Source organism: Pteropus medius, unplaced genomic scaffold, assembly GCF_902729225.1.
Source record: "Pteropus medius unplaced genomic scaffold, Ma_sr-lr_union100, whole genome shotgun sequence".
In the NCBI taxonomy this organism is placed as follows: domain Eukaryota; kingdom Metazoa; phylum Chordata; class Mammalia; order Chiroptera; family Pteropodidae; genus Pteropus; species Pteropus medius.
In genome coordinates this window covers 8,656,337-8,670,497 of record NW_024346771.1, presented here as the reverse complement: position 1 = coordinate 8,670,497, position 14,161 = coordinate 8,656,337, and the positions used below count along the sequence as shown (strand labels likewise).

General features: G+C 38.3%; 1 protein-coding gene across 9 annotated transcripts in view; it reads right to left on the bottom strand.

Annotated features, from left to right (window-relative positions):
- Positions 1 to 14,161, bottom strand: part of CLASP1 (cytoplasmic linker associated protein 1) — a 244,102-nt gene that overhangs the window by 207,439 nt on the left and 22,502 nt on the right. For 7 of the 9 annotated variants that reach the window (XM_039876508.1, XM_039876514.1, XM_039876517.1 and 4 more), the window contains one exon: positions 8,641 to 9,120. In XM_039876508.1, the coding sequence (XP_039732442.1) occupies positions 8,641 to 8,835 (195 nt within the window). In that variant the 5' untranslated portion in view covers positions 8,836 to 9,120. Of the gene's footprint in view, positions 1 to 8,640; positions 9,121 to 9,606; positions 9,627 to 12,980; positions 13,000 to 14,161 lie in introns of those variants that run through there. The other 2 variants (XM_039876512.1, XM_039876510.1) reach the window with 2 other exon arrangements.

Below are 14,161 nucleotides of genomic sequence, written 5' to 3'. Positions count from 1 at the left end.
ATATACCTAAATAAGACTATTTTTTAAACTTTTTTTTTCTTCACAGTAGTTCCGTTTTGGGTTCACTATCAAAATATACACTTAACTCCTGCTATACAAATAGACAAAAGATATACATTTCAAAAATATATGGGGTCAACTAATAAATGAAGAAGAAATGATGGAATTATTAAATCACCCTTTGGCAGCCAACACAGTAATAGTTAATAGTTCATTTTAAGCAAGAATTATCTATGGATGCTAAAAAACTAGTAGCATCCATTGATGATTCTTGCTTAAAATTAATTTGTCATCAAGTAAAAATTTGATGACAAACAGGATATTTACATAGTCTCAAAGTACTTCCCCACAAGATGCCTATTAATTACAAAAGAGAAAGATAGCAACTTTTTGAAGCAACCTGGCCAACACCTCTTCCACCACCCAGCACAGAGAGATACCAGGTGTCACCTGATATGATGCACTGAGGATACCTCACCTCTGAGGGATTCCTGCCAAAATGCACAACCTAATCTAATCATGAAAAACATCAAAAAAGTGCAGATGGAGGGGCTATACAAAATAAATGGCCTATACTCTTCAAAAGTACTAAGTCAAGAAAGAAAAGACTAATGATGAACTGCTCCAGATTTAAGAAGACTATACTAATGATATGAGAACTAAATGCAACCTGTAATCAGACTGAATGGTGGACCAGAAAATTTTTTTTTCCTTTTGCTATAAAGGACATTAGTAGGACAACAGGTGAAATGTGAATAAGGTTCATAGATTAGATATTAGTACTCTATCAAATACTAATACTGATTTAGATAACTGTACTAAGATTGTATAAGTGAAATGTCCTTGTTTTCAGGAAACATAAATATTTAGGAGCAAAGGAGCAATATGTCTACAACTTACCCTCAAACAATTCACGAATTTTACTAACATGTATATAGAGAGAAAGAGGAAACAAACAAGTAGTAAAGCATTAGTTTCTGGGTGAAACATGAAAATTCCTTGCACTTTTTTTTGAGGTATAATTGACATACATTATATTAGTTTAGGTGTACAACATAAGGTTTCTATATTTGCATATACTGCAAAACGATCACAATAAGTCTAGTTAACATCCATCACCATACAAATTTACAGAACTTTTTTTCTCATAATGGGAATTTTTAACATTTACTCTTAACAACTTTCAAATATGCAATACAGTAGTACTAATTATAGTCTCCGTGCTGTTCATTACATCTCCATGACTTATTATAACTTAAAGTTTATACCCTTTGACCACCTTCATCCATTTCTCTCACCCCACAACCCTCACCCCTGACAACCACCAACCTGTTCTCTGCAACTATGAGCTTTGTTTGTGGGGATTTGGTGAGATCATACGGTTTTTGCCTTTTTCTCGTCTTATTTCAATGCCTTCAAGCACAATGTGCCCTCTTAGCACAATGCCCTCAAGATGCATCCATGTTGTCACAAATGGAAAGATTTCATTCTTTTGTAATGGCCGAATAATATTCCATTGTATATATTCTTATATTCTTTATCCAGTCATCCACTGGACACTTAGGTTGTTTCCATATCTTGACTACTATAAAAAGTGCTTCTCTGCATGGCTTTTTGAAACTTTCCTGTAGGTTTTTATTTTCCAAAATAAAAAATTTAAAAAGTATACATGGTCATGATCTAATAAAACCGAGGAACAATTTTACATACATTGACCTTAAATATTTTTGTTTTCACTAAAGTACAAAATGAGTTGTGTTTCTCTCACTTAAGACCTAGTCTCCTAAAGCAATCATTGTTAACTCTGGGCTATCTTTACACTCTTTTCTTTATGCTCCGATAAATAAGTTATTAATACTGTTGAAACATTATGAAGAAAGTAGTATTACATATTGATTGAGATGTGGGCTCTAGAGTCAGACTATCCAGATTAGAATCATGCTTCTTACACTTTCTAGTTATATAACCTAGAGCAAGCTTTTTCACTTCTTTTCAGCAGTTTCCCCAGCTGTGGAATGGGAATAATCATAGGGCTAATCATACAGTATGTACATTACAATTAAGTGAGGCAATGAATATGAAGCACTTAATGGTTTCTGGCACATATGAGTGTTTAATAAATGTTAGCTATTAGTAAACATGAGCTACCCTGTACTCAGTCAGCCTCAATGTTGGCTCCTGTTGGCTCCGCATTCTCAGCGCAGCTGTTTTTCTTTTTGCTTTGACATTCAATTGATCATTTCTTCTATTATACGCATTTTTATTTAAATTTTAGCTTTCTGAAATAAGACAAAGTATAAGTAAGTGTTAAAAATAAAAAGAACAAGTGAAACCCTCCTAAAACAGGGGTCTGCAATCAAAGGACGGGCTTTTATCTGGAGGTTTTAAAATCACTCTTAGAATTCTCAGCCAGCTGATGCTCTGGCTCAGGATTTTATTTATCAATAGTGCACAGCTCAAGGATTCACATCTCATTACAAAAGATCTGCAGCTTCTGTTCTAGGGCAAAGGCTGAAAAGGATTACAGGAAGACATACAACCTAGTGTCCCATATGAAAGCTAACTTTCTACAGATCTTGTTATCATTTGGCCCAATAACTACGTAATAGTTTCATCATCTCCATTTCACAAACCACATGCCACATACTTAACACTACTGGTACCTCATACCTGGAACATCAACTCACTGAATCCGCCTAACAACGCTATATAATAGGAATCATCAGACTCATTTCACAGATGAGGAAAGTTACCTGCTCAAAAGTCTAAGTGGCAGAGCCAGGAGAGGAATCCAGACTGTTCATATTCAAATGTGAATTATTTTCAATATACTTTGTTGCACTTATATGTGTTTAAATGCATATGTAAAAAGAAATGCCATTAACTACATATATCGAGGCGCCATTTTTATTCGATAATCCATAAATTTTCTTGAAATAATTTTTCTGAGGCTGTTTTGCTTAGTACTGCTCACGGTAGCTTTTCTACTTACAAGAGAGGCACCTGTCTTTTAAAATTATACACAGAAAATTTCACCCCTTGCAACCACAGGACAACAACACTGAAGGGAAAACCCGGGAAGAATGAACAACCTCTGAAAGGACTGATTCATCACTTGAAGGCAGCACCAAGCCGACTGTCAGAAAAAGAAACAGAAGACACTTAATCCAAAATCCAATCATCTATTCTGGCTCTACTCTCAAGAACACGAGGGGGGAAATAAAAATCTCAATGAAAGCCAAGGTTTTAGAGACAAGAAAGGGAAAGGAGAGGAATCTCCCTCACCTGCAGTATCTGTCAACTCCTTTCCCTCGGGCCCACTTGATCCAGGGCAAGGGTAACACAGGTCTCTGTAAAAGAGCTTAAGGAGAGACTAAATCTTTACAGTCTACACAGAGATAGTGTTGCCCAGAGGGGGAAGACTAACAAAGGAAGAGAGGCTTCTCTGAACTCTGCAATTCATTCCTTTTGATTCTTCTTGGCCCTATATTTAATTCTACTCCATCGAGGCTGCTCCAAACTAAGCAGACCTTAACATTTTTTCCTCCATACTATACAGCCTTTATACACACTCCTATGACAGAATTTAACAGTTAATTATTTCCTATCCTACACTGCACGCTGTCTTTTCACCTGCCTTTCCTGTCCCTCCCATTAGACCATAAAGTCCATAAAGGCATAGACAAAGGAAGCCCTACGTTAAAAGGGAAACTACAAATTTCAAATTCAAGGCAGTACAGTGTGGGCCTTGAGACAATAAGGCACAGGGACAAAGTTCACACATATTAGATTTAGAGAGGGCCAGACTACCTGGGCAGTGACCAGACACTGTTAGAGCAGACCCCAGTATAGTATCTGCCACATCATAAGAGCTGAATTAACTTTGGCTGCATAAACACCTGGGTTCAAGTCCAAAAAAACCTTAATTACTAGCTACTTGATTTATTTGAGCATCAGTCTCATCTGTAAAATAAGGATAACAGTATCTACCTCACATGGTAATTATAAGTTGAAAATGAATACATTTAGCATGTTTTCCAGTACACAGTAAATGTCCCATAACCATTTGGGCTACTGTTATTCCCCTACAATATTACATACAGGTCCACACGTACTTAACCAAAACGCTGAAGGCGTGTTCTGGAATACAGAATTTTTCAGGTTTTATAAAAAGAGTGCACAGTTAGAAATAAACATATGTACATATATCCCCTTGAACGGAATCTGGGACAGCAACCCACAATCAACTATATTAATACTTCTGCAGTGAAACTTGACCTAAACAAGTAAACAAAGACTATAAGTAGTTGCACGTCAGTTCACTTCAGGTCAAATAGTAAGTGAAAAAACCCTAGGTTTTCAGAGCTTCGGGGATTTTGGACTGCAAAGAAAGCACTGTGGAACTATATTCACAAAAAAGCAGCTGGACTCCACTAGGGTGTTTTATTTCCACTGAACCTACTATATGTGCAAGTGTTTGCACTGTGAGGATATGTGAGGCTGCATGGTATTGCACTGTTTGGCCAAATAACGGTTGTCAAAATTAACTAGGAAAGACGCACTTAAGTCTCCCTGGATTCCCTCCAGCTACCCACAGCCCAGGCAGCCTCTCCAGGTCGGCTCACTCTTACCTTGTCACCTTTCATCCCTTATCACCTAAAGATGAGGGAAGAGGGAGAGAAACAAAAGCCGCTGAAGGTATATGCAGGAATCTACTCCACCATCTATCTCTTCAAATTTTAATCAAGAAAAACAGGAAAAGAAGACCAGATCAATGAAGACAGCCATATTCAAAAATTTTGGTTATTATTTTTATTTTTAATTGTCTGAGTAATCTAGAAAAGCAGGCTCATAAACAAGAAGTCTCTCATCTCCTTCCATGTTTCCCATGATTATAATGACAATGCAAAAAATTTACTAAATCCCTCCAGCACCCTGCTGCGGGGTTAAAAAGCATCCTCCCGGTGTAGCCCTGTTCTGCGTGTGTGAGGGCAGTAGTTAAATAACCAATTACTCAATCTTCAAGATGACTTCAATTACCCAAAAAGCTCAAAGCCAGCTCACAGTAGATGATCAGTGGAAGATCAACAGAATGCATACGGATCCCAATATAAGTCTGAGTGAGAGAACTAAAAAGGGCAAGTTTTCTTGAAATAGCATACAAGATGCTCCAAAAACAAACTGCGTTCCATTTAACCTAAAAGAATGCTCCCCTCATTCCCAAATTAGATGCAAATTATAAACCTGACTCTTCCCTCAGATGAATCATGAATGGTTCCCCACAACTGAAGAAAAAGTATTTACATATAATAGGTGCTCAGTGTTCTAGTTGGGGGAGAGGGGAGCTAGCAAACTGGCCCTTGGGCCAAACTAGCCTCACCTATATCTGTAAGTTAAACATCATTGGAACACAGCCATATCCATTCATTTACGCATTATCCATGGTGCTTTTGCAGTATAATGGTTGGATATTTGCAAGAAGACTATATGGCCCACCAAGCTTAATATTTTTTTTATATGGCCTTTAAGAAAGCTCGCTGAACCCTGTTCTTATGAAAGGTGCACTGGCTAGGAAATCAGAGAGACCTATATTTAAATCTCAATTCCATAATCACTATTATGTCATAATTCTGGGTAATTTCAGTTTCTTCATGTATAAAATTAGGATACCACCATGTACCTTGCAGGGGTTTTATGAAGAGTAAATGAGATAAGACTAATAAAACCCCTAACATATAGTAAGCAAAAAAATGGTAGCTATTAAACTGCAATCAGTACCAAATACAAATCTGTTTACCATGTTAAGAAATACTCAAACGTAAAGAGATTCAAGCTCCAGCCAACATTTTTTTTTAAATAAGACATTATGCTGCCATTCATTCACATTCCCTGTTAAAAAAAGGGATAACAATACCCAAGTACTATTGTTTTGGAAGTCCAAAATTACTTCCCTTTTCTCCTTTTATCTTTTTAGCCCTTAATTAAAAAGAAAAAATTCAAGAAACAAAGCTTCCAAGTTTTCTTTAATATAAAGCAAATCTCTTCAATCCATAATATATAAAACATGTCAATCGAATAAGCCCTAAAACATACCTCTGGCTTTGAATGAGAAATCTTGACCTATGATTAAGAGGAGAAAAAAATGAGAGGGCCCTAAAAGTTAAGTTTCCAGAATTTGGTAAAGCAATCAGGAATACTTACTTGCTGAGCAGTCTCTCCAAGTTCCTGAGTTCTCTCAAGTAACCAGTATTTGTTGAGCAAAATACTGTGTTCTAGGATATTTGCTCCAGGTGTGAACAAGGCACATTGTCACCACACTTAGAGAGCTTACAAACAAGGGGGGTGCTCAGCACTGTATATGATCAAAACCACAGGACATGGCCCTGACAGCAAAACCATCTGTAAGAAGTCGTACAAGACATCAGAACTTGAGGCCTCCCAAGAGATTTTAGTCAATGACCTGCACTGCACAGACAAGTAAAGGTGCCTTGTCCGTGATTATATGCAAGTTGGTAGCATACATCATGTTCCTGACTTTCCTTACCAAGCTGTCTTTCTTAAAAATTACTTCGCAAAGGTCAGTCTTAATCTTCCACCCCTTTATGACTCTGCAAACAAAACTCTGAAAAAACTACCAATTTTCAAAATCCTGGATTCCTCTAGGCAGTATTACTACTTTCTTCTTGTCTTCTCACCGAATTCTGTATCTCTATTATTATACACCATACTGTAATCATTCCTTATTTGTCAGTACTCACACCCCACCCAGACTATGAGCCCCTTGAAGACAGGAACCAAGTCTGATAACAACTGCTAATGTATGAACGTTTATTATATGGCAGGGATGTGATAACTTTATATACGCTCTCATTTAGTGTTTACAATAACTCAATCATCCCAACGTTACAGATGAGAAAAGTGAAACTTGGAGAGGTTAAGAAAGCTCGTGCAGTATAACAGGCTCTGTAGGTTACTTATTTAACATCCATGTCCCCTCCCTAACCTCCTCCTTCCTAATAGGAGTCTGATTTTGTTCAAGTATTTCCCCTTCCTTCATATGGCCACATGCTTCATTCAATAGGTGCTGGAACCCTTCCTAAAACAGAAGGTTAAGCATGACCGTCGAAAGCAATCATGGACACCTGTCCATTTTCCACTGATGCTAGGGTAGGCATGCAAAGCCACATAATGATTTTTTCTGTGATGTGCAAAAGCCTGCCAGGGAGCTTCTGAGAAAAGTTTTTCTCAAGTAAAGACAGAATCAGACATTCTTCGTTCATGGACATTGCCTTAACTACTGTGGACTTCTTAAATTCTTAAAAGGAAATTACTCAATTACTTCATAGTAACTTTAAGTTGACTGTGTCAGTTTTCGGTTACTCTCAGCCAGAAGCATGCACACAGAGTGGTGGAGCCGTGATTCAAACACAGACAAAAGGTGACTTCAAAGCCCTCGAAATGTAACATCTAGACTATCACCTCTCATCCCTCTAACACTCCCATCATCCAGCACTAAAGCCAGACACTTCAGCTAAATGAATAAACAGATGAATGAAATAGAATTTAAGCCCAGATTCTAAAGACAGGATAAATTTTACATCCAGTTGTAACAGAAATATTAGGGTCTTAGGTAACACCCTTAATAAATATGAAGCCTCCTGACTCTTGGACGAGATCAAGGTTTAATGTATTTGGAAAATAAGAGACGTCTTATTTGTTTACTACATCTTATTTGCTTACTACATCTTATTTGCTATACTACAGCAAACAAATTCGAGTCCAAATCAATCTCAGAAGATGGGGTCAATTAAAAAAAAACATAAAAGAGTGCTTCTGTGAGCCCCTTTCATAACGTCTATAGCATCTATTGGTGAAACTCAACCTGGATCCAAAGGGGCCACCCTCTTGGCAAATGAAAAGTGTTGGGGTGGGGGTGGGGGAGGGGAGGCACGGAGAGAATAACACCTCTTCTGCACTTCAAGTCCAGTCTAGTTTTTATTCATAAGTCAGCACTTGAATAGTATATGGTCAACCTGCACAATTCATTTAGGTCATGGGACCCTGCCTAACCCCTTGCACCTGGCAAGGGCACATGAAAGCCTTGATCTTTAGAACCTGAAGTATATCCTCCAGGCCATCACACATAGGTCACAGTAGAGTCCTTGGCAATCCATACAAGGTATCTGGGCCAACTTGAAAACAGTGACCTAAAGGTAAAATGTTCCACATCCTATTGTCAATTCCACCACCCACCACCCCCAACCCCAGGAAAATCAATGAAGACATTTCTTATTCATGAAGGACCACTCACCAAGGTCTCACAACCCATTGGCTGCAAGACACGATATTCATTTTTAATTAACTTCAAGGCTAGAAATGCTTGTAAAGTTTCCAACACAAAAGCTTTTCTTTATCTGTTCACTTGGCCTTCTCTCAAAGTGCTAAAGGATAAGAATTTTTTGATCTCCAACAAAAATCACAGAAAACTCTACTTGCTCTAGAATGAAATGTCCAAAAGCCACAACCTGACTAAGTGTCTCATTGGAAGCCAAGGAATCAAGCCGACTGCTCTAAGGATCAATTCTAAGCCACTAAGGCAGCCCAGCCACCTATAAGAGTACCTTCTAAAGCACAGCTTACCTTGTAATTGCTAGAGTTCACCCAAGAGGTAGCGAGTCCATCCACAAGTTTATCTAACATGGTCTGGTCATGCTCAAGGTCAGCAGACTTCTGTTTATCTGAGAAATAGTCTATAAGTTCTTGGCCAACCTGCAGTCGTTTCCCTACATCCTTCTGCAACACTTGTGCCAGGCAGGACTCCATGCGAGGCTCCATGGCGAAATTCAAATCCAGATCCAGCAAAAGCTAGAGGGCAGTCAGGGTGACACCCTCCCAGTAAACGTACCCAGGAGGTTGCCTGTTTGTTCGATGAAGGTTACTAAGAGCCTGTGTTTCAAATATGCAATCCAGGGAATGGCAACAATGCACCATGTGTGTCTGAAGAGCAGCTGGTAGGATATTAAAAGTCCAATTTAAATAACTAGTAGAAGATAAAGGAGTGAGTGGCAGAGTAGAGTTCTACTATTGGGTCTGAAATACTTCATAATTCAGCAGTCCATTCTGAAAAATAAGAAAAGAAAACGACAAATCAACACAGATAACATAACACTCAAATATTATAAAACATTAAATCAAAGACAAAGCCGTTCACGCTGCAGAATCATTTATAATCACAAGTGGAGTGAGAATCAGGAATGCTTGGCAATCATATCAGAATAACATAATTATTATTTTTATCAGGAAGAACACTGATGCCCAAAGCAAAGAGCCGATGAGCTACATAGTTGATGGTTAGATGTTTTTCACAATTTTCCAACTTTATAAAAGTGCTAGTCGAGAAAGCAATCTTCTGCTTTAGCTAGCGTATTTATTTATAGGTTAAATTTTGCTTCCCACCAAAAACCTAATACCACTCTGTGTTTGAATCACAGTAGGTACTGTAGCTTATTGCCTTACTCTCAGTTTTCTAAAAATCCAAGTGCTGAAAATGGGGCGAGCTCCCTAGAAATACCGCAGACCAAAGGGGCCAGCCCAGGTAACACTAACCAAAGTCATGGGCAGGACCTACATCAAACTTCTTGCTTAGCAGCTTTACAAAAGGGTGGCCAGGAGCCCCTTCCACCTCCTGCCCCTAGCAAAGAAAAGAGAGTTATGGAGGGAGAAAAGGAAACAAGTTCATATTCTGATCAGTTACACAGTACTCTCCATTAACAACAGCACCATTTGGGCCTGGTATTTTCTTATAAAATCAAGAGATGTCAAAATCATGTTTGGAGTAGGGCAAAACACATGACACGGGAAAAGTACCAAAATCCTTTTCATTAGACAAACTGAAAAAGCTATTAATCTACAGCTGCTAGAGCATCTGTACACAATTTTTTCTTCACTTTCTGCTCTCAATTCCTTTCATTCTAACCTAAGAAGACCCACAGAATACCTGTCTTCAAAATGCAGCACAACCCTGATGTTGTGCTAAAAGAAAAGTTCTTCATACCAATGGTAAATCGCAATTCTCAGACGGTTCTAGCAGGTAAATCTAAACTTGATATAAATCAAGTTAAAATTAAAATTCTGTGCATGGTAACTCTTCCCATCTGAGCACAGCAATCCCTTTCTAACCTCACCCCGAACCACTGAGCATAAAAAGCACAATGGTCTTTTAGAGTTCTAAAATGAGACTTTTTTAGGCGAGGCAATACCTACATTGACCTCACAGACTGCAAGGGCTTTGTCAGCTTACAATCGCTTTTTTTTTTTTTTATCTACAGCACCTGGTCTTCCTAGGTGGTCTCCCATCCAAGTATAACCAGGCCCACTCCCTGTAGCTTCCAAGATCAGACGAGATCGGGCTTGTTCAGGGTGTCATGGCCATAGACAGAATCAGAGACTTTTGATACCAATAGAAATCATATAAGTTAAGTCACTCAATGAGGAAAACCCTCCTTCAAAGCCCCTGGCACCTGATTACTCATCGTCTGCTTCACTGCTTCTAATAATGCAGTGGGCTGGGGGCAGGAGGGAATTCAAAAAGACTCACTATTTCACAGGGCAATCCTTCCTTAAAGGGAAGATGTATCTGCTTTCCAGTCATTTCCACACCCTGGAACTGGTCCCTACCTCACAAGAAAGATCTTTAAATGCATAAAAGCAGTTATTACCCTTCACTGAATTTTTAGTCCAAACTAATTATCTCCAGTTCATTAACAGCTCATATGTTGGACTAAAGAAGGTATCAGTGATACAAGAAAATAGGAGGAACCAAGAGAATCTTTCTTTCTGGGCCCAATATAAGCCCAAGAAGCATATCAAACCAGGTCAAGCTTGTGCTGGATTAAAAATGGCCAGGAATTCTTTGGTATTTCTCCCCTACCAAGGCGGACTCTAGGTTACCTCCCACAGTGACTCTAAGATTGGCCCTGTGACTTGCTTTGGCCAGTGGGAAATCAGCAACTGCAAAGCAAACAGGCATCTGATATGCAAGTACTGGAGCTTGGCTTCTTAGATTGCTACTCTAAGACTGCCATGCTGTAAAGAAGCTGGTCTAGCCTCCTGAAACACAAGAGACCATGAGTTCCAACCTACATCTACTAGCAACTGCCAGACATGAGTGAGGCCATCTGGAACCATTGGGCCACCCGTCATCATCTGACTGCAGCTACGCAAAAAAAAAAAAAAAAAAAATCTAAAATAGGCAGAAAAACCAACTAGCCAAACCACAGAATTATAAGAAATATTTCATTGTTGTTTTAAGCCACTAAGTTTGTGGTGGTTTGTTACACACCAGTAGATTACTGATACACTTGTTCCTCCCCTAAAGATCTTTCAATCTCAATGGAAAGAATTTGATAAATCTTAACCCTTTCAAGGGGCCTAAAATCAATAGACACTAACCAATAATGAGGAAAATACCATTTTAAGCATCTACCTGAGTTGTCAGGTTCTATGTTAGATTATTTATATACACTAATTCTTCAATCACTCTATAAAGTAGGCATCTCTATTTTACAGATGAAGAAGCTGAGGTAAAGCAAAAGTAAGTAAATTTCCAAAGTTGCCTATCCAATGAGTTTCCTTTCCCTACCTTCAACCCTTGTTATTACAGGTCTGGCCTAGTTCTGTTCTGACTCAGGGAAAAGAGGTCAGACTTACTGCTTAGCCATGAAGCAACAGGCAAGAGAGCAAAGTCTCCATTCCAGAGAAAGAAATGATCCCATTCATTCTAGTTTCTCTACTGTGATATATAAAATACATATTATATAAAAACCTCCCATTCAATTGGAATTGTATAAGATTTCTAACAAATAAACATAGGTAATTACGCAATAAAGGATTAGCACACTCAAAATTGGTCACAAACTCCCATGTACAAAACACAGAATGAAAGATACTGGAAGCCCCTACGCATTAAGCAGAGCAGGTCCTCTTTTCTCTGTTTCTTCACAATTAAAAAGAAAAGCATAAACAATGATCCTCTCTTATACTTCTTACTAAACTAGATTTTTGGTGCCTTTTCTCCCATGCTTTCAAGCACTTTCTCCATCTCTATTTTCACAGGTATTCAAGGACTATCAGTCACACCATACCGAATTCATAAGGTACAAAAGTGCAAGACCTCCTTCCCACTCCTGCCACCCAGTTTCCCTGCTTAAAAGCAAATAATGTCCCTAGTTTCCTGTGTGGCCTCTTTCAGAGATATTTTTAGCTACCCAAGCAAATAATTATATGTGTTCTCCTCTCTGAACCCCCCCAAGGAAGAATTTTCTAAGCATTTACAATTAAATCATAAAAAGGGAAATCAAAAGCAGATTGACAAAAACAAGCAAAACTTCATACAGCAAAAGAATTATATAAAAGCTCTATATTTTAAATAATGCAGAAAACTTAGAAAATAAACAGGAGAGGATTTAGAGGACTTGGAAAAGAAGGTACAGGAGGATTTGGAAGATAAGAGAGGAGGAAGAGGTAAAAATTTCTTCCTTCCACCCACATCCTGCCCAGGCTCTCTACTAGGAAAGAATGCAAGGAGCAAACTGAGGTCTGAAGTTCACCTAGAACTTGTAATTACAGTGGTTACCTATGGATGCGCTAAATAAAAAAGAGGACTGTTATGTGTAAGGCATTATTGGAAGGCACTGGGATATAAGAACAAACAGGACTCAGCCAGCACCCACAGTAGGCTTACAGACCAGTACAGCATGTGTTTACAATCCCAGTAGTCAGTTCTGTAATCATCATTTAAGAGTGGTGTTAAACAGAGCATTACCTTACAGCAGTGTTGACATTAAAATTACTCAGAATGCAACACTATTTCTAAGTTAAAAAAAAAAAAACGTTCCACTTTCACACATTTTCCAAAATAATAAAGAGAAATGTAAAAATTATATAGAAGAAAAAGCAGGTGAGGTTACACTAGCACCTACCTCTCCTTATCAGGCTAAAATTTCTCCTTTAGTAAAACCTCAGTATGAAAGGCACGGAACACACTAAATATTATTCTATCAGTCACCTGGGAAAAGAGACACATTTCAGGTATTTCTAAAAAATGCCCCAACTCCTCTCAAACCCAACCCCAACCGCGAAAGGTCCTTCCATTCTCCAACATCAACTTTCCACAACTACAGTACTTAGGTTCCAAGGATCTCTGCCTTTTCTTACCACATCATCTTGATCTATAGGGGCAAAATAATGAAAGATTAAGATATTCATCCTATACTCATTCTCCTCTATAGTACTCTGGAAAGTAGAAATTAACATAGCAACCTTTACCATGATAATGGAGAATATAAAATGGAATAAACATTGTTGAGAGTCACTTAAAATAGTCAGGAGGCTATAAAGGAAGTGAGGGTCTATGACCATCAGTTCTCAGAGCTGTTATTAAGTTGCTAAACCTGTTGCTAAACTCAGCTCAGGGCCAAGCCATAAACATCCTGGTTGAGGTAAGTCACTTATACATCACATCTCACTACAGAAGATACAACAAAAGTAACTATAGTCAGTCTGTGACTTAATGTGAAAGTGCTTCCAACTTACTTGGAAAGAACAAGATATGCATACTCAAAAAAAAGCCTGTCAAAATAAGAATTCAACAAAAGCGCAGGATGCACAACTAGCAGATTCACGGAAAGAATGTCGCACCTGACAAATAAAGGGTATGAATAAGTACTGTGGTAATTCAGAGAAGGGATGGATCCAGAAGACCTGGAATGACTAGGTCAAAACTATGTAAACAAGACTCAGTCTGAACTCTGTCTTAAAATATGGACTGGATATGTAACCGGTTAAATTTGGCACATAACAGGAAGAAAAGCATAAGCAAATGAGGGAGGGGGGAACTTGTGAATGGTTAAGGGAAGAAGAGTGATTAAGGCAGAGACAGTGAGATACCTGTGAGACAGGCATTAGTACTCCTACTTTAAAGATAAGGAAATAAAAATTAGGTTAAAAAAAAAAAACCTAAGGTTTTCAAACTAGTAATTGTCAGGGAGTAATTAAAAAACCACATCTGTCTGGCATCAGGGTATACATTCTATCCACTATTCTACATCACTGTACTACCACCTCATTGAAAGTCCAAAGCATGGGTAGTTAATAATTGAAA